Below are 21,121 nucleotides of genomic sequence, written 5' to 3'. Positions count from 1 at the left end.
TCGCATTGCATTGCTGTGTATTGAACTGCCTGGGACTGTTTATGTTTCTGCATTTCTGTATTATTTCGCTCCTCCGTTCTTCTTCGCTCTCTTCTCCCCCTTTCTGGGTTTCTTCACGTGGGTGGCATTTTCTAGGGTTTTGTTCCCCTTTCTGCCTTGGCATCGCTTGTTAAAACCCTTTTCCTTTCTTCTTTCTCCAGCTATTTATCCGCATCATGGTGCGCCTGAAACCAAGGTCCAGTTCTCCCTCCAAGACCGACTACAAGGCCCTCTATAAATGGGCCCCTAACGATCTTCTAAATGAATGCACCACCCTGACGACCTTTCAGGACTTGGAGAACCATCGCGGTGACCCCCATTTATACAACTTCAATGCCTTCTGCCGCACCCACGATGCCCACATTTCCGTCCGCCCCGGCAGGCCAGGGGAACCTGTTTGTGTGGATGACAGACCCAGGAGTGGGACCCCCTTTTTCTTCATGTATCAAACTGTATTCAAACGCGTTGGCGTACGCCTTCCGTTCACACCCTTCGAGAGGGAACTCCTCACGGAGATTAATACGGCCCCTGCCCAACTACATCCCAATAGTTGGGCCTTTGTTCGGGCCTTTCAGATTCTTTGTGGATATCTAGGCGTCCTCCCTTCTTTGGACGTCTTTCTACATTTCTTCGAGGTGAAGAAGCAAGGGAAAAGCCTCTGGGTGAGCTTTTCCGGGATCGCTGGCAGAATCCTCCTTTCCCTCTTCCAGAACTCGTATAAAGGCTGGAAGGGAAAATTCTTCAGGGTGTGTTGCGCCAAACAGGACCCCACAGCCTTGGACGGCTTCCCACTATACTGGACAGAGCATCCCAAGTTGCTCAAGCCTAAGGCCCTGGATGAGTTGTCCTCTGCTGACAGGGGGGTATGCAAGGTCTTGGCTGGCCTGGGGATCGTTTTCGACACGCTGAAGCTCATAGCGTGCGAATACAACGCACACACCCTGTCCACCTATTTTGGTAGGGAGGCTCGTTTCTTGTTGCCCTTTCTTATCTGTATTTTACTGCCTCATGCTTGTTCTGTTGGCCTTCTCCACCTATTTCCCTCGTTGCTAAGCGTCTTTATGTTTTGTTTATCTGCGTGCTTTGTGGATTTATATAACTGCATTGGCCTTAACTTCTGTTCTTTGGTTTGTCTGAATGTAGGATCAGTGATGGATTCTTCTAAGAGGATGGTCTTGGCGAAAGCACTGAAGGCTGCTCGTGCCACCAAGGTTGGCACCTCCTCCGCCTCCGCTGTTGATCCAAGCCTCCCACTATCCTCACCCTCACCAACACCAACCACCACCGAAACTCCACTAGGCCCATCTTCACCACCCCCACGTAGCCCCCAAACACTTCAAACACCCAGCTCACCTCCACCCATCGCCGCAGTCCCACTGGCTGTGGCCTCATCACCTGCCCCAGCCCCCCGGGACAAAGGGAAGAGGGTGTTGGAGATCCTCTCCGATGATGAGGACTCTGATGGCGTGGTATCCTTCAAGAGGAGAAAGGCTGCGAGGGTTCCCATCCTACCAGCAGCATCACCCCAGGGAGGGGATTCCTTCAGGGACAACCCCCCTAGTGCTACCTCTCCCCCCTCCCACAATAGTCCAAGAGGAGAAAGGTGAAGGGGCCGAGTCTGCTCTGCCTCCACCACCAGCAGAGGTTCCCACTGATCCTGCCTCCATTTCTGCCGCCCCCGATCTTATTGCTATTCCTCCCCCTATCATGCATCTGATGAGAGGCTTCAACGGGGGATTAATGCTAGAAGGCTCCGACAGGAAAGAAGGAATGCCCTTCTACTTGGGAGCCTTCTTGGTTGTGGCCCTTGATTGGCGCGCCCAAGCTAGAAACGCAAACTTAAACACACAAGCCCTCCAGGCCCTGGAAGCAAGAGTGGCCGCTCTGGAGGAGGAGAAGAAAGCTCTGGGACGCCAAAATGAGGCCTACCAAGCCTCTCTGAAGTTGGCGCAAGAGGCCAAAGAGGAGGCTGAAAGGCAGCTGGGTGAGGTGATGGAGTTTCAGGCTGATTTCTACGTTCGGGAAGTCTCTCTCTAGGTTCAAATAACGGACCTCCGAAGAGCTTCAGAAAGACTTGGAGGATCAATGCTATGGGCAAGCTGAAAAACTGGAGTGGATGGAGGAGGAGATGGCTACCCAGGCCAAGACATTGGACCTTCTCCGGGTTGACCATGACAAACTGCAGATCGAGGTCAGCCGGCTCCGAGTGGAGAAGGAGGCTCTGGAGAAGCAGGTGGCTTCCCGTGACTCTACCATCGAAGAGTTGGAGAAGGCCAAGAAGGCGCTCATCGATGACATGGCCGGCACCTTCGAGGAGGGATTCAAGGAGGCTCTGGCCCAGGCCATCTGCGAGAATCCGGGGATCAACGTTTCTAACTGCGATTCCACCCACCATGTCGTTGATGGGCGCGTCGTGCCCCTTGAGTTGGATGATTGAAACGCTGACTCTCAACTGCCACCTTTACTTTTTGCGCTTTATATTTGTTCTTGCCAATCTCCGATGAATTTGTAAACCCTTTGAACTATTTGCACCTTTGTCGGAGCCATGGGTTTTGTATGACAATTTTATACTTCTGAGGTATCGAGTTCTGGTTGCATGATATTCTTACCTTCGTTCTTCATTTTTGTGTACTTCAACTGCTTTGCCTGTATTTTTACCCGTTTCTTTCGCTGTGTTGGGCGGTCCCGTGCACCCGGTACCTCACTTCTAACATGCACCTCAAACCTGCTCAGCCTTCGTATCTATGAGGCCTCTGCCTCGTGAAGGCGCTGGCCGCTCCGCCATCGCTGCGAACGCAAAGGTCGAGACCTGCTCTATGTCTTAAACACTTGGGACAAGGTCGCGCTTCAATGCCCACGCCCATGGAGAGGCCTGTCTAATCAGCGTCGTATCGTCCATGGACTGTCTTAAGCATCAAGGTGATCTGTCCCTTAATTCTTGGTGCTTGGCACCCACGCCGGAGGAGAGGTCTGCTATAGCAGCGCCGTATCGTCCTCAGGGTGTCTAGAAACGCCGAGCACCGGGAAGGCTCGAAGCCCCCCCAGGGGGTCGTTCCCTCCATGGTCTTTCCTTCCCATGGGTATTGGGGAGCAACCCTGCCGGTGGTTCACTCGGCCTCTGGCGATCTCGTCTCCCTCCACAGTCTTTCCTACCTGTGGGTATCGGGGAGGCGACGCCTCTGGTGACTAGTTTTGACTTCTTCGATTTCGTCTCCCTCCGCAATCTTTCCTGCCTGTGGGTATCGGGGAGGCGACGCCGCTGATAACTCATACGGGCGACGCCCTCGGCGTCTCATACCGGCGACGCCTTCGGCGTCTTCTACTGGCGACGCCTTCAGCGTCTTGGCGATGCCTGGTGCGATCAACCTGTTGACATTGACCTTGGCGTCGACTTTGACTTCGATTTTGGTCAATGTCTGGGGTAGCGGAGAGCTCGGGGTCTCGCCCGCGCCATCCACGTGGCATTTCCCGTATGGCTGATGGGACGTTCCCTCACTTGACTTGATCCTGACATTTTCTGAGCTTCTGACAAGATGCTCCCATTCTCAGCGGCGCATCGTACCCTTGGGCATTCTGTCGACGCGACGTTTTTTGAATGTTAACCAGTGGCGCCAGGATCCTCCTCCCATCGTCTGACACGTGGCTCGATCGCACGGTGCTCCCATTTGCGTCGCTTGGAGCTCTAACTGCTATATTTAGATCTTCAGAATCTTATACCTGCGTTTATCATCCCTGTGTTTCGCACCCTCCTTGCACCGGTACGCAGAGAGTTCCTTCTGCATTCCTTCTAGTTGGCGCTTTACCTCCCGTATTCCTAACGCGCCATTCTCCTTTGAACTCCCAGCTCTTTGCTCACCTCTTGTAGCGACATGTCTTCCCATGTTCCTCCCCCTAGGGTTAGCCCCAAGGACCTGTATGCATGGGCCTCGCGCGAGCTCCTTGACGAGTGCTCATGCTTGCTTTCTACCAGGGCCATAAGGGAACACAAAGGGGATTCGTGTTCCTACGATCATCGTGCCTTCGCTAGGAGGCATGATGACGACATCGTCGTACTCCCTTGCACCTTGGGGGAGCCGGTGTGCGGGGACGAACGGGCCAACGACGGGGTCCCCTTCTTCTACTTCTACCAGGTGGTATTCAAGAGCATCGGCGTGCGCCTGCCCTTCTCCAGGTTTGAGAGGGAACTGCTGACGAAAATTAACGCTGCCCCGGCCCAGTTGTATCTAATAGCTGGGTTTTCGTCAAGGCTTTTGACATACTCTTTGGCTTTCTGGGGTGTGCGCCTTCGGTTGATATCTTTCTTCACTTCTTTGAGGTGAAGAGGCAAAGGAACAACGTCTGGGTGACATTTAGTAACGTTCCCGGCAAGGTTCTCTTGACTCCTTTCCAAAACTCCTTCACAGGGTGGAAGGGTAGGTTTTTCAAAGTCTATTGCTCCGATCTCGTGCCTTCCGCCTTAGATGGTTTTCCACTGTACTGGGTGAGGGAGACGAGAGCCCTGAAGTCCAAACCCTTCAAGAAACTCACCCCGAACGACCAGGTGGTTTGCCGGATCCTGGCTGAGGCGGGGGTTATACTCCGCCACTCTGATTAGTTTGGAGTTCAACGCCGAAACCTTGGAGAAGTATATATGTACGAGTGACTGCCTTAGAAACTTCCACTCTCGATCCTTTCTAAATCTTTGCATGTTCTGCCTTGTGGTGTCTTCACCATGTCTGTTTCCCTTGGTGCAGGTTCGAAGATAAACCAGCAATGGAGGTCACAGCTTACCCAGGCACTGAAGGCTGAGAGCGGAGCTTCGTCCTCCTCCCATCCCGACTCCGGAGGCCACTGAAAAGTGGTCTGTTTGTACTTTTTGTTTGAGCATAGGGCATGTACCTGTTCGCCTCCTTTATCTCATTGACCTTTATCTCGAACTCTATTTGTAATATTAACTCTCTGGTGTCATGTTTTTGCTTTCTGTAACGCCGCTTCATTTTTGCACACCTTCGCCTACATTCACTTCCTTTAACATATTGTGCACGTTTCCTTCGTTATGTTTCTTGGCGACGCCTGCATCTGGCGATGCCCCTTTCCTGGCGACGCCTGTCGCCTATTTCGAATCTTTGTCTTTTATCTTTTTACCCCTTGGCCTTGCACTTCGAGTGGAAAGAAGATAAAAACTGAGGCAAAGCTTTTCTTGAACTTCTCTTTCTTTTTATTTGGGTGACCTCGTTAAAAAACCCCCGAGAGGGAAAAAGAGTGTCCCCTACAATAAAATTGTTACAGGGCTATTCACTTACATAGTTCAACTAAAATAAAACTTCAAATTGGCCGCATTCCAGCTGCGCGGAATGGGACTCCCCTCCAAAGTCTCTAAATTGTATGAACCGTTCCCCTTAGCTTCGGTGATTCTGAAGGGTCCGGTCCACTTGGGAGACAATTTATTTTCCAGCTCGTATGGGTGAGCCTTCCTCATAACTAGGTTGCCAATCTGAAACTGTCGTGGCTTCACCTTAGAGCTATATTGTCGCTCTACTCTTCTCTTTACTGCTTCGGCCTTTATTCTTGCTTCCTCCCTGGCTTCATCTAGTAGGTCCAGATTCACCCGCCTTTCTTCGTTGGATTCCTCAGCCACGAAATTTTGGAAGCGTGGCGAGCTTTCGTGAATCTCAACCGGGATCATCGCATCCGACCCATATACTAAGCTGAAAGCCGTCTCCATGGTGGAAGATTGGGGCGTGGTGTGGTATGCCCATACGATCCTTGGCACTTCCTCCGCCCACGCTCCTTTAGCCTTTTCTAGCCTTCTCTTTAGCCCTCTCAGCAAAAATCTATTCGCTGACTCTACCTGCCCGTTAGTCTGGGGGTGTTCGACTGATGCGAACACTTGCTTGATGCCTACCTCTGTGCACAGGTTTCTCAACTGCTGGTTGGCGAACTGGGTTCCATTGTTGGATACTAGCCGCCTAGGTACGCCAAAGCGGCACACAATGTTCTTCCAAACAAAGTGTTGCACCTTGTGCGCAGTAATCTGGGCCACGGGCTCCGCCTCTATCCACTTGGTGAAGTATTCAATGGCAACAATCAAATACTTCATCTGCCTTATCACCAATGGGAATGGACCTAGGATGTCGATCCCCCACGTATGGAAAGGCCACGGGCTGTATATGGATCGCAGCTCTTCCGGCAGCGCCTTGTGCCAGTCAGCGTGTTTTTGACATTGCTTGCAACGCTGGGCGTGCCGCACGCAATCCTCTTTTACTGTTGGCCAGTAGAAACCTGCGCGTACCACCTTAGAGGCTAAGGACCTTCCCCCTACGTGACTCCCACAAATGCCTTCGTGGAGCTTCGCCATTATTCTGGTGCACTCGTCGCCGCTTACGCATGTTAGGATAGGGTGGGTGAACCCGTGCCTTAACAATACTCCATCCACCAGGGTGTACCTTGCGGCATTCCTCTTAACCTTCTTGCCCTCTTCAGGTTCCGCTGGGAGAACCCCATCCGCCAAATACCGTCTGTATAGTGTCATCCAGGTATCTCCTTCGGCTAAAGCACATATCAGCGCATGCCTTCCTCGTTCGGGCGTGTCCGCGTATGTGCTAATATGGGGCGTCTTCACCGTATCTTGAGTCAAAGAATGATGACTCCTTGGCCTCCCTCTCGCTGTACTAACATGGAGGACATTCACCCTGTTGTCCTCTACGAATTTCCTCGGGGCTTTGAGCGTCTCTTGGATTACTGTCCTCTGCCTGCCCCCCTTGCCTGAGCTGGCCAGCTTGGCCAGCAGGTCAGCTCTGGCATTTTGTTCTCGTGGGACATGTATTAGCTCAAGAGCGCTAAACGCTCCCTTCAGCAATTGGACGTATTTCAAATACGCCGCCATCTGTGGGTCTTTTGCTTGGAACTCGCCTGATACTTGTCCCATAATCAGTTGGGAATCGCTTTTCACCAAGAGGTTCTGCGCGCCCATCTCCTTAGCCAGGAGCATCCCTGCAATCAGAGCCTCGTACTCAGCTTGATTATTACTTGCCTTAAAGGAGAAGCGCAGAGCTTGCTCAATCAGCACATCATTGGGTCCCTCCAAGACTATCCCTGCACCACTTCCTTGCTGGTTGGAAGAGCCGTCGACCGAGAGCAACCACTGCGAGCCCGCCTCCACCTCTTGTTCGCCCCCGGGCGAGAGTTCTGCCACAAAATCTGCATATACCTGCCCTTTGATGGATCCTCTGGGCTCATACCGGATATCAAACTCTGACAACTCCACCGCCCAGCGCACCATCCTTCCCGCTACGTCAGGTTTCTGCAATACCTTTTGTATAGGGAGGTTCGTCATCACCACCACTGTAAAGCTGTGGAAGTAATGGCGGAGCCTCCTGGCCGAAAATACCACGACCAACGTTGCCTTCTCCAGCGCCTGGTATCTCGTCTCCGGGCCTTGTAAAGCCTTGCTGACGAAATATATGGGCTTTTGAACTTGATCCTGTTCCTGAACCAGCACAGAACTGATTGCTCGCTCTGTTACCGCGAAGTACAGCCGGAGGGGCACGCCCGCTACAGGTTTGCAAAGGACCGGTGGCGTCGCCAAATACTCTTTCAACTTGATGAAGGTCGCTTCGCATTCGTCAGTCCATGCAAAACGACTATTTCTTTTAAGGCACTGGAAATACGGGTGCCCCTTCTCTCCCCCAGCAGAAACAAACCTTGATAGTGCCGCCATTCGCCCCGTCAGCTGCTGCACTTCCTTCACTGATGTCGAGCTTCGCATGGCGATGATTGCTGCGCATTTAATGGGGTTCGCCTCTATTCCCCTCTCCGTGAGCATGAAACCTAGGAACTTACCGGCCTCCACCCCGAAGACACACTTCTCGGGGTTTAGCTTGAGGCGGTACTTGGATATAGTGACAAACAACTCCTCTAGGTCCGCCACGTGCTGCATCCTATCCTTCGACGCCACTACAATATCATCCACGTAGGCATATACATTCCTCCCTAATATGGGCGCTAGGACCTTGTCCATCAGCCTTTGGTAGGTGGCGCCTGCGTTTTTTAGCCCAAAAGGCATCACCTTGTAACAGTAACTGCTAGTCTCCGTCATGAACGCAGTTTTACTCTCATCTCTAGGGTGCATTTTGATCTGGTTGTATCCCGAGAATGCATCCAAAAAGCTAAGTATCTTGCAACCGGAGGCACTGTCCACAAGCGCGTCGATGCTGGGTAGTGGGTACGAGTCCTTTGGGCACGCTTTATTCAAGTCGGTGAAGTCCACGCACATCCTCCACTTCCCATTCGCCTTCTTCACCAGGACGACGTTGGCCAGCCATTCAGGGTATTGAATCTCCCTGATGTGACCAACACTCAGCAGCTTCTGCGTCTCTTCCCTTACCACAAGCTGCCTCTCTTCATTAAACTTTCTCCTTCTTTGACGCACGGGGCGGACCGTGGCGTCCATGCTAAGGTGATGGCATAGGAAATCAGGGTCGATGCCGGGCATATCCAAGGCAGACCATCCAAAAGCATCTAAATGGCGTGAAATCACCCCTGCCACCTCATCTTGCTCTTCTTGGCTCAGCAAACGCCCCAACTTAAATGTTTTGCCGCCAATTTCCCTTTCCACCACGTTAGCCGCCTGCTGATCCCTGCTATTTTCCTTACTGGGCGTCGCCTCTTCTACAGGGTGAATGTCCTCCATGTGCGTATCTGCCTCGGGCGTCGCCCCAACGAGTGTGGCCTGACTAGGTGTTGACTCCGTGGGCGTCGCTTTAATCAGGGGTTCTATCTCCATCATTGCATCTGCTCTTGGCGGACGCTCGAACACCATAAACACGCCTCTCTTCGTTTTCAGGCTATTCTCATAACATTTCCGTGCTTCCTCCTGATCCGATTTAATGACAATCACCTTGCCGCTGAGATCCGGCAGCTTCATCTTCATATGGCGCGTGGAGGCTAATGCGTTCAGCCTATTTAACGCCGGTCTGCCCAACAAGATGTTGTAGGCGGAATTGGCGTTTACGACCAAGTACCGGATGCTTTCGGTACGCGAGGCCTCTCCATCCGTGAACGTTGTCCTCAACTCCAAGTAGCCTCGGACTTCCACCTGGTTATCTGCAAACCCATATAAGCACCCTGTGTAGGGTCTCAAAAGGTCGGGAGACAACCGCAACTTGTTGAATGTCAACCAGAACATGACATCTGCAGAGCTTCCTTGGTCGACAAGAACCCTGTGCACCTTTCTGCCCGCCGTGACGACTGAAATGACCACGGGGTCGTTGTCGTGCGGCACAACATCCTGCAGATCCGCCCTCGTGAACACGAGGTCCGACTCCCACGGATCACCTGAGATTCTTTCTTCAATTGAGTTGACCCCCTCGCGTACTTCTTTCGCTGGGAGGCGGTGGGCCCTCCACCGGAAAAGCCACCAGCAATGGTATGGACTTCGCCGAGGACAGGCATCTCGTGCGCTTGCTCCTCCGCTGGCGTTGGCAGGGCCGCGGTCGTGGCGGGCTCTGCGACATAATCCTTCAGAAACCCGCTTCTCACCAACTCATCTAGCTGGTAACCCAGCGACAGGCAGTTATCGATGTGATGACCGAAAGCTTCGTGGAACTCGCACCAAGAGTCCTTCCGAGGCCCTAACACCTTGTCAGTCTTCGCCGGTCGCCTCAACCTTTCAGCTATATTGGGCACGGCAATCAGGTCTTTCAACTCCACCACAAAGTTGTACCTCGCCGGCCTTGCCCTCTCTCTGGTCGGGCGATCCCCTCCTGCTGGACCCCGGGGCTGGGGCTTTCTGGTCTCATAGGGGCATCTCCCCTCTGGCTTCTTTCTCCCCGTCGTGGTCTCGTTGACCCTGACGGGTTGAGCCCGCGTCTGCGTTCTCGGGCGTGAGGGTACGACGCTGGTGCGCTTCTCACACACCTCTCCTTCAGAGGAGATATGTTCCACCGCCCGACGCCGTATTTCAACGAAGGTCCTAGGGCGATTACGAATAATGGATTCGCAAAAAGGGTCGGGGCATACGCCTTTTCTGAATGCGTACACGATCATGGGCTCCTCTGAAGTACCAACCTTTACTACTTGGGCCCCGAAGCGGTTGATGTATTCCTTTAAGGTCTCCCCTTGATACTGTTTTACGTCAAACAGGTCGTAGGAAACTGGCGGTGGAGCCTTGTTCGCCAAGTATTACTCCCTAAACAGCTACGACAACTGCCGAAAGGAGGTGATATGGCCGTTTGAAAGGCTGATGAACCAATCCATTGCCATCCCCATCAACGTGCTCATAAAGAGCTTGCATCTCGCGGCATCGGAGCCACCTACCAACACCATCTGCGTGTGGAATGCAGTGAGATGCGCCTCGGGGTCCTCCATCCCGGTGAAAATCACCTTGGGTCCCGTGAACGTGTTGGGGATTACTGCATCCAGGATCTCCTGCGAGAAGGGTGTGGAAAACTCCCTTGGTGGGGTGAGACGCTCGGTCTCATCTTGTTCACGTTGCCCTTGGTTATTGTTCAAACCCCGGCGCAACTCTTCATTCACACGATGGAGCTCTTCGTTTCTCCCGCGCGAGTCTGCGAGATCCGCCTGTATGCGTTCTTGTTCCATCCTCGACTCCGCCATCTCATCCTGCAGCCCCCGCATCATTTCCATGACCTGCTGCATGGACATTTCCTCACTCGCCGCGCGTGCGGTACCTTGTCTAGTGGTGGCCCTCATTCTTCACCGTTTCCTCCAACTTCTGCCAACGTTATGGTGGCTCTGATAGATCTTCGTAGCTTGTGATGGGACTGATGTTTTAAATCTTCCCCACGGTGGGCGCTAAAATGTTCCGGCCGGTTGACCTGGGACGTCTTCGTGCGCAACCTCACCCGTCAGCTAGGGACACCTTCCCACTGGTTACCTGTGGATTCCTGCAAAGAAGGAAGAAAGGGCGCCCTAGCGGCTGTTTGCACCCCGACGCTCAAGTCAGTTGGTAAGAAACACCAAAACTCTACACCTCCGTATCGGAGCACCGTGAATGGCACTCTGAAGGTGGTCAAAAGAAACTGTGTATAGTGTCTATTTTCTCGTTCTGGCAAACAACCTCTCTCCCTAGTCCCTTGTGCGTAGCCTCAAGACTCGAGCAAGCAACTAGAGCGTGTTCTAGGAAAGTCTGCCAAAAGTTCGAACCCCCTTTCCAACATTCAAGGCGCTATTTAAACTACTCTAGCATTTAAAGCATCTTAAAGCGCATTTAATTATGAAACGTTCAGCGCCTTTAAGATGTTTAAACCGCTTGGGAGCATTTATAGTACCTTAAACGCTCGAAACGTAAACCTTATTAAATAGCTTTAATTACCTTGTACCTGACAAATTGACGTTTCTATTCTGACTTGGCTGCTATTACACGTGGAGGGCCTCACAGCACCGTGACCCCACTTGGGGGTATTTCCTCATGTGAGTCCTCCTACTTGGTTGTGCATCTGCGCAAGGGGTCACTTTTTGGGTGCCAACTCATGCCCCCAAACCTCTAGTCACTCACTTTGAGAGCGTATCTACCTTCCTCTCGTACCCTGCACCTTGCTGCCCCCGAGCATGACCCTTCTCATGAGTCGTAACTATCCCAAGGGCGTCTCTGGGGCGGAATGGGCACTTCAGGAGTCAGATTGCTCTTCACTGGCGCTATTACTATGGCCTTTGTTCCGTCCGGTTGACTGGGACGTCTTCGTGCGCGACCTCAACCGTCAGCTAGGGACTCCTTCCCACTGGTTACCTGTGGATTCCTGCAAAAAGAGGACAAAAGGGCGCCCTAACGGCCGTTTGCACTCCGACGCTCAAGTCAGCCAGCAAGAAACACCAAAACTGTGCACCTCCGTCTCTGAGCACCGCGTATGGCACTCTGAAGGTGGTAAAAAGAACTGTGTATTGTGTGTGTGTTTCTCCCTCAGGCAAAGATCTTTCCCCAGTCCCTTGTACGTAACCTCAAGGCACGAGCAAGCAACTAGAGAGTTCTGGTAAATTCGCCAAAAGTTCGAACCCCGTTTCCAACATTTAAAGCAACTACCCAAGCATTTAAAGCGCCTTAAAGCGCCTTTAATTACAAATGTAACGCACTCAATCAGCGTATCTAATTAGAAAACGTAGCGCATTTAAGACGTTGAAACGCTTGGGAGCCATTATAGTACCTGAACGCTCGAAACGGAAACTGTGTTGAATGACTTTAATTACCTGGCACCTGACTAAAGGGTGTTTCTATTTTGACATGGCTGTCGTACACGTGGAGGGCCTCACGACGCCGTGACCCCATCTGGGGGCGTTTCTACCCATCTGGGGACGTTTCTGCGTGTGAGTCCCCCTGCTTGGGAGTGCTACTGCGCTAGGGGTGACTTTTTGGGTGCCAACTCATGCCCCCAATTATCTAGTCACTTACTTTGAGAGCGTATCTGCCTTCCTCTCGTACCCTGCACCCGGCTACCCTGGGCGTGACCTTCCTCTCGAGTCGCATCTGTCCCAAAGGCGTCTCTGGGGCGGCAGGGGTACTTCACGAGTCAGGCTGCCCTACACTGGTGCCATCATTATGGCCTTGAAGCCACCTTTTCCTTCTCTTTATCGCTGCCCCGGGTTATCGGGACCTGAGGCCTTCCCACGGCGTCGCTCCCTCCATGGTCTTTCCTACCCATGGGTATCGGGGAACCACACTGTGATTGCCTTGCTTTAGTACTGTTTGATCTGGCGACGCCCTGGTGGGGCGGCGCCTTCACCTAGGCGACGCCTTGCCTTGGCGACGCCTCTTCTTGGTGACGCTGACACTTAGCGTCTCTTCACCTAGGCGACGCCTGGTGTTGACTTTGACCCCTGGTGTTGACTTTGACCTTGACTTAGTCAACGCCCGGGTACGGGACGGTACAGCCTTGAAGCCACCTTTCTCTTCTCTTTATTGCTACCCCGGGTTATCGGGATTTGAGGCCTTCCCACGGCGTCGCTCCCTCCATGGTCTTTCCTACCCATGGGTATCGAGGAGCAACACTGTGATTGCCTTGCTTTTGTGACATTTTACCTTGGCGACGCCCTACCTTGGCGACGCCTGCTCTAGGCGACGTCTTATCTTGGCGACGCTTCCTCTTGGCGACGCTTGCACTTGGCGTTGCCTCACCTAGGCGACGACTTATGTTGACTTTGACCCCGACGTTGGCTTTGACCTTGACTTGTCAACGCCCGGGTACGGGACGGTACAAAATCCTAAACCGCACACGTGGCTTACATATACATCAAAGTGTCCATGCATACAACAGGTCACAGTTCATGTTTTCACTTCTCTGTGCCACATAAAAAAACACTTAATGTTGCTAGTCCAAAATTAAGAAAAGGGATAAACTTAAATATATTTTAAAAACGTTAGGACCAAATTAATTTTTTTAATAACCACTATTTTAAAATGAATATTGGTTCTAAATGAGGGATAAAAATGATAATTAAATCTATTTTTTATTTAATATAATAATTTAATATATTTTATGAAGCTTATATAAAAATATTAGCATGCATTCCGTATATAATACAATAAATAATGACTTATTGAAATGTTTTAAGCAGTTATCTTCATTTTGTTTTATATGTCTATTGAGTATAAACTTATTGAAGTATTCTAATATTCCACTAATATCATATAATCATTAAGTAAGTCATGCAAATCTACTGAAATGTTAAAATATTAAGTCATATGAAATTTCAAATAAAAAAATCTAACTCAAGTGAATTACTCTCATTTGAACCAGAAACGACTCAATTATTTTTTAAGTGAAGTACTCTCATTTTAACGAAAATCGACCAAGGGAAAATTTGTTTTCTTTCGTATTTTCACTATAACGTTTTTCTATAATATAACGTTTTTCTATAATAAATACATTAACATTTTCTAATATAAATATCACTTATTAACGTGGCTTGTTGGAGGATAAATTAGGAAATAAATAATTAATATTTCATCGAGACTGAAAATATGAATTAATTTTAAGGAATAAAAATTAGAACCGTAATAATTTTAGACTGAAATATGAATTGTTTTAGAGTAGTGATATTCCTCTTCACACAAGCCGAAAGAGTTATATATAAAAATGCATTAGTGTGTTTTAATTTCAGTTTAGAGTTAGAAAGTGTACCGCCCTGGTAGTCGGAAGTGATGACGTGGCACCAAGCTACACTATAGGCGTGTTGACGAGACGCCAGGTTGGCAGAAGGGAAGGAGGTCGGGGCTCGTGAAGTCGCCAGTTATTAAGTTGGCGTGCTCCAATCTCCAGTATACCAGAACCGACGGTCATCGGGTTAAAGGTGAAGTCGCCAGATGTAAACTCAGGCGACCAAGTGATTAGAGATCGCCGGAGCAAGCACATCGCCGAAGACGAAGGTGGTGCAGATTATGAAGGCGGCCGGCGAGACCACAGGGAAGGTGTACGAAGGCACCCTAACTCGCCAATCCCTCGCGCTCCAAGTTAGCTATGCACTGGGCAGTACCATGCATAAAGTAACTTAGCCGAAAGAGAGTCAGAAGCTGCGCCCAAGTCAAGGAGGCTCCAGATGATGGCACGTGTACGACTGGATGCGAACCACGTGTCCAGGTAACTGCTAGGAGAAAGAAAGTGACCAGGTATTTAAGGGTTCCCAACGAACTTTTGAGGTACGCACGTTCAGATTATATTCTTTACGCTTGCGAGTTCTTGAGCATACTGTGAGAGAACATTGCACGGTTCCTTGAGAGTTCTTGAGCGTTGCTCTTGAAGTATTTGGTGATTCAGTCACTGACTTGGGCATTGGAGTGCGATCGGCCGCAGCGGCGCCGCTCTGTTCTTTTGCAGGTTCTTGAGGTGGATCGTGACGGAGGACGGAGGTTGACGCGGTGCACACGTCGATCCAAGCTTGACGAGGCAGGTTCCAACGTTCTGATCAACAGGCAGGATCAGAAAGAAATACCGCAGCTTTTAAGTTAATTGAAATTTGAGGTGATGTTTTTAATTAGATTTTAAAAGCATAAATGTATAAAATAGAAACTAAAATTTGATTTCGTGTACTATTAAAATTCAAACACAGCCTTAGCCGCCAAAATTACACACCTAACCGGCTGCCCACCAGGGATGGATGAGGACACTGGTAAAGGAATCCGAAAAGACCAAATAAATACTAAATTATAATTAAAAGATGAGATAAGTTTTAAAATAGTTTATAAAAATTCATGCCAATGAGAATGAATCAATTGACTTTGCCTCTTTTAAAAAGAACCGATAATGCTGGATGCACTTTTTTTAAAAGTATAAGGAGAGTAATAATGTAAAGAAAATATATTAAGAGAGAATGAAAAATAAAAAAAGAGTATTATGTATATTGTTATTGTTATGATAAGTTGAGAATCCAAAATTCTGATATGTTAACAATCTAATAATGAATTATTTTATTTTAAAATTGTTAAATATAAAAAATATTTTGCTAAATATAAAGTCTATAATAAAATTGGAAAAGTCAAAAAAATATATAAATGGAATTTTTTACTGTAAAGTTGTGAATTTTATTGATATTATAAAAGGGTATTTGATATTTGAATACCAAGGAAGAGGAAAGGCAAAGAGATGAGTCAATGCCAGCATAGATAGCATTTTGGTATAGTGTTAAGATGAGCGTTCCCAAAAGGTGAAAAGCGACAAATGGGATAAAAAGGATAGGTATAGATTGAAAACCCAAATTTTTTATTTTCATATTATAATTTTAATATTTTTTATATTATTTAATTATATATATTTTTTATATATATTTATTTTTAAATTCATTACATAAAAAAATATAAAAATTGTATATAATTTCAAAAAAATTTCAAACTATCATTTTCTAAATAGCAGGAATAGGATTGTTACGAGAAGTCACCTTTTATTAGAATCATAAATTTAAAATAAATAAATAAATAATTAATTAATAGAGTAGAGGAGAGTAGAGTATAGAAGGTGGTAGATTCCCTATATATATATATATATATATATATATATATATATATATATATATATATATATATATATATATATATATACTATAACTGCCTTCCAGTGGAAGTCGCAAAACCAGTGCATGAACTTCAGTTCGACTTAGTCTGAGGGAGAGCTAGGGTTAATCTTCTTCCACCTTCCTCTGGTAAATTGGATTAACTCTTCTCAACTCAAAATTCATCGCACAACCACCTTCTTCTTCTTCTTCTTCTTCTTCTTCTTCATTTCTCAACCACTAAAACCAAATTATAAGAATAATCCGCTCTTTGCTTTTACTTCTGCGAATCACGCTATTTAAGAAAAAAAAAAAGATAAAAAAAGGTTCACGGGTTGCCTTGCTCTGGCATGTGTCATGTCTTTTGCAGCAGTTGCGTCTTTTCCTGTGTTTTTATCTCCACAGTTTCATCTTTTGTTTTCTATTTTTAGTGTTATTATTTTATGCATACAATTTCCTTTTCCAAAATAGGAAAATCCTCAATATTTTTGTCTTCCACAACACTCTATTCTGTAATGCTCTATTTCCTCATATCTTTGTTATTATTTTACTACAGTTTTCTGTAGAGTGGAGACTGTTTCAAGATTATCATTGCACCTCTTATTTTGCGGGAAACTTTCGGTGATTTCTTTTTTTCCGTCCTTTCTTTTGTCTTGCTTGAATTGTTCAATTCGGCTCCTAAATTTCTTGGCAATTTTTAATTTATTCTTTTTTATGATTTCACGTGGATTGCGGAGATTACTACTGATACGTGTAACTGGGCTTCTGTCTTTAGTTTGTTATTCGTGGAATTCTGCCAAGGCTGCTGTTATTATCGAAAATACTAATCATTTGTAGATTGGGAAACTTTTTTTGACTCGTGATAATTTGCAAGTGTTTCTGAATTAGTTAATTTGAATCCAACAATGGTGGCAGAGAAATGTCACCGTAAGCATCTGTTTGTTTAAATTTGGTGATTTGGTTCTTTTGAAATTGAATTTGTACCGAATGGAAATGGTGAGAAATTGAGGATGGCGATCGACTTTTTTACTTTTTGGCATGTTTTATTTTAGTTGAGGAGAAGATGGTAACTAGAATTGTGGATCTTCGGTCAGACACAGTTACGAAGCCAACTGAAGCAATGCGGGCTGCCATGGCGAGTGCTGAAGTTGATGACGATGTTCTAGGCAATGACCCTACTGCTTTCCGCTTAGAAGCAGAGATGGCAAAGACAATGGGCAAAGAAGCTGCTCTTTTTGTCCCATCTGGCACAATGGGGAACCTTATATGTGTACTTGTTCATTGTGATGTCAGGGGAAGTGAAGTTATTCTTGGAGACAATTGCCATATCTATATTTACGAGAATGGCGGCATTGCAACTATTGGCGGGGTGCATCCAAGACCAGTGAAGAATAACGATGATGGAACCATGGACATTGATTTGATTGAAACTGCTATCAGGGACCCTAGGGGGGAGTTACTGTATCCAACCACCAAGCTTATTTGCTTGGAAAATACTCACGCAAAGTAAGCACTTAGGAACTTAATTTAATCTTCCAAATTGAATATCGTAAATTTGTTCTTTGTTTACAGACATTTATAACCTTTCTTGATGTATATATTGGTTGCTGGGTGGAGATGCTACCTCTTACAAGGCCTTCAGTGATCGCAGCAGACCATTTTATTTGTTTTTGTAAACCTGAAGGATTGCCCCATGCGGTGTTACTAAAGACATGGGGCAGTATTTTCTTAATGCGGTGACACCACTTCATTGCTCTGTACACTCTTGTTGGTTATAATTACCCCACAGCTACTAAAATGAATTCAGGCCCAGGGAATCTGCTAGTTTTTCTTTGGATTTTAAAAGTCCCTTTCTGCTGATACTGATTCAAAATTATATAAAGCATCATGGCTTATATTTTACCTGGATGCAGCTCTGGTGGCAGATGCCTCTCAGTTGAATATACAGACAGAGTTGGGGAGTTAGCTAAGAAGCACGGACTGAAGCTTCACATTGATGGAGCCCGTATTTTTAACGCATCAGTTGTAAGTACATTTGTCTCTTACTCATGCTTTCCTCAGTTGTAAGGCTTTATACACACTTTATGTGTAAATTTTTTTCTCACGGCTAGTGCTTCTCCAATAATAATGAACATAGAATGTACATAATCATAGGCAAGTTGTACTGTGGATAACCCTTTAGTGACTTCCCTGTCTGCCATCCTAGCACAGGGCTTGGTCACAATTTATTTATACGGGTATAATTACTTTCATAAATGGAATGGATATGACAATGTGAATTTACAGTCAAATCAATCTGAAAGAGCAGGTTGGTTACCATTTGAATGATTAAATGTGACTTCTACATTTGTTTATTATGAAGTGAGATAAGCAGTTAAATATGATCAGACCCTTCACTGCCTATTTTCCAATGAGTAGCATAATTTTATCAATTTTCTCATTGACAGTCTGAGTTATGAGAATCATATCTTGCCTTTAATTATATATCTAGCTTTCAGTTTTTTACTTCCTGTTCGTTTTTTGTTTCTCCTTCCTGCTAATATACGCATTATAACTGAAAAGTTTGGATTTTCAGGCACTTGGTATTCCAGTGGATAGGCTTGTCCAAGCAGCCGATTCAGTTTCCGTATGTTTTCTGTTCTTTTTCCTGTTTGCCTACGATTCAGTATATCTTCTTGGCCTTTTGAAGTTTTGCTTTTATCTAACTTATTGAGTAAAGTTCCAGAGGACTGATTTTATGGCCTGTTTCATATGAAACTTGTTGCGTCTATAATAACCTATTTAATAATAGTAAAGCAAACTGACTTTATTTCTTTGAACTTATGAATTAGGTTTGCCTATCTAAAGGTATAGGTGCTCCAGTTGGATCTGTTATTGTTGGTTCCGAGAATTTTATTGCAAAGGTAGTTTTATAATTTTAGAGGGAAAGTAAATGGAGGTAGGTTCTTACTGGACAACTGATGTTCAAGTCTTGTTTATCTATTTTTTTCAGGCCAGACGACTCCGGAAAACCTTAGGAGGTGGAATGAGACAGATTGGCATCCTTTGTGCTGCAGCACTTGTTGCCTTGCAGGAAAATATTGGAAAGCTGGAAAATGATCACAAGAAAGCTAGACTGTTAGCTGGTAAATGTCAAAATTTTAGCTAGTCCGTTTCATGAATTATAATTTTCTTAAACTCAGAAACCATTTTCTTTTAAACTTTCTATTCTACTGTAACTTTTTCCTTTCTTTCAGATGGATTGAGGGAACTTAAAGGACTGAGAGTGGATACCCTTGGTGTGGAGACCAATATAGTGAGTATTTAGAATTTAGTGTAGTGTATCTTGTTTATATGGTGAAACTTCATTGTTGCTCTGTTTATTTGTGTTTGTGCACTCTGTCTTGATTGCGCTTTATTTCTTAATTTCTGTCGCAGTACTCAGCCTAGAACGCCAAGTGCAAACAACATAAATGATAATTTTACATACATCCCTTAAGGAACCACTAAATTTTTCTTTCTGTGGTACCAGGTATTCATTGACATTGAAGATGGTATCCAGACTAGGGCAGAGAAAATATGCAAGTACTTGGAAGAACGTGGTATCCTTTTGATGCAAGAGAGCTCATCAAGGTCTTGTTTCCCCTCAACGTTCAGTCTATTATAAATAATTGAAATAATTGCAAACTTTACAATGAAGTCAAGTCACTACTATGAGTTCCTTCTGAGGTTTAATGCACTAACAATGACATGAATGAACCTCTAATCCTTCGAAATCCAAGTTTTAATTGTTATTTTTGTTGACTAATATCTCTTTATTCGTGTACCAAACGTAATCAGTGAATCAGCATGTTGATCTTTTCTACTTTTTTATATATCAGCATAATATAAGTGTCTTTAAGTCGATGTGGCATGTTTATCCGAGCGTTAAACTATTCAAATGTTGGAGAAACTTGTTGTGCATCAGTTTTAAAATATTTTTATTACGGGACCTTTTCCCTAAGCTTAAAATTCACTCTTATTTTGCAATACTTTCAATTTTGACGGTGTGTGCATCTGTTGTATTCTCTTTTTCCTACAGTGTTTATGAATAAACGTCAATATTATGTAATGCATGCTTTTTTTTTTATAGAAAAGGAAATACTTGTTCAGAAAAACATTTTTGGTGGATTAAGTCGGGGCTTGGGAACAGGAGTAACGTTTGCTAAACACGTTATTAATTTCCTAAACTTATGTTACTTTCTGCTTGACCATTGTTCTTACTTCTCTTTCTATACGTGAAGTAATAATTTGTTGATATAAGATAACTATTCCACTCTGTGAGCAAGGCAAGAGGTTAATGACAGTGTCTGTTTATTTCAGAATGAGAGTTGTTCTCCACCACCAAATATCGGCAAGCGATGTGCAATACGCCTTGTCATGCTTTAAGGCGATGTTGACTACAAATCAGGTAACCTCTTCTTGTTCAATGGATCCAACATGTATTGTTCTTTTTCCTTTGCCTGGCATATATTTTATGCAGAAAGCTAGAAGATGAAACTTTCTTTTGTTGCATGTTGCAGCAAGTTGTTAAGGGAGTAGAAAAAGAAATGGACGACTAGTGAAAGAATTTAAAGTTGGCACGTTGTTGACATATTAGAGCTGAAGAAGAAATGCCGTGTTCCATTTGCCTTTGCTCATTTTATTTTCTTCAGTGTACACCTTAAAGGACACAAGGATTTGCATCTTTGATGCTGTTCCCTGTCATCAATTATTTTTACTTATATCGTCTTTCCCTGCTAATTTGGCTCGTTGTTACCTGTCGTATCATAATGTATGTGTAGGGTATTGTGCAAAAGTTTGCAATATAATTTTGTAATACATCTTTTATTAGTAGGTGAATTTGTAACGTAACTAACGCATTATTAAATTCATAACAAAAATATAAGAAAAGCATTAACTACACCCTGGGTAATTTCAGAAAATTAACACAAGGATAATTTTATACTACAAGTATTTTATGTATGACAAATATTAACATGACATTTAAGAAAGATGAATTTTTGATAAAAAAAAAGGTATATGCATAATTAATCCAAGTTAATAAAAGATGAAAATATAAAATTATACACTTATGTAATTTTAAAAA

The 21,121-nt window shown here is 45.8% G+C and overlaps 1 protein-coding gene across 5 annotated transcripts; it reads left to right on the top strand.

The window, feature by feature from the left end:
• Positions 1–16,038: 16,038 nt before the first annotated feature.
• LOC137817301 (low-specificity L-threonine aldolase 1) lies at positions 16,039–20,865 on the top strand. 5 transcript variants are annotated; one of them, XM_068620552.2, is made up of 12 exons: positions 16,065–16,164; positions 16,571–16,635; positions 16,790–16,941; positions 17,067–17,520; positions 17,928–18,039; positions 18,590–18,640; positions 18,846–18,917; positions 19,007–19,139; positions 19,251–19,309; positions 19,526–19,626; positions 20,356–20,443; positions 20,556–20,865. In XM_068620552.2, the coding sequence occupies exons 3-12, from the start codon at positions 16,920–16,922 to the stop codon at positions 20,592–20,594; spliced, it is 1,131 nt and encodes a 376-aa protein (XP_068476653.1). In that variant the 5' UTR covers positions 16,065–16,164; positions 16,571–16,635; positions 16,790–16,919; the 3' UTR covers positions 20,595–20,865. The 5 variants fall into 5 exon arrangements, with proteins under 5 accessions (XP_068476655.1, XP_068476654.1, XP_068476653.1 ...); XM_068620554.2 differs by lacking the exon at positions 16,790–16,941 and having other exon boundaries at positions 16,039–16,164; XM_090305083.1 differs by lacking the exon at positions 16,790–16,941 and having other exon boundaries at positions 17,109–17,520.
• The last annotated feature ends 256 nt before the right edge of the window (positions 20,866–21,121 follow it).

The sequence above is a fragment of the Phaseolus vulgaris genome, chromosome 7, assembly GCF_051622355.1.
Source record: "Phaseolus vulgaris cultivar YP4 chromosome 7, ASM5162235v1, whole genome shotgun sequence".
Taxonomy (NCBI): domain Eukaryota; kingdom Viridiplantae; phylum Streptophyta; class Magnoliopsida; order Fabales; family Fabaceae; genus Phaseolus; species Phaseolus vulgaris.
Note: the sequence above shows the minus strand (reverse complement) of the source record. Positions and strands in the feature narration are given on the sequence as shown.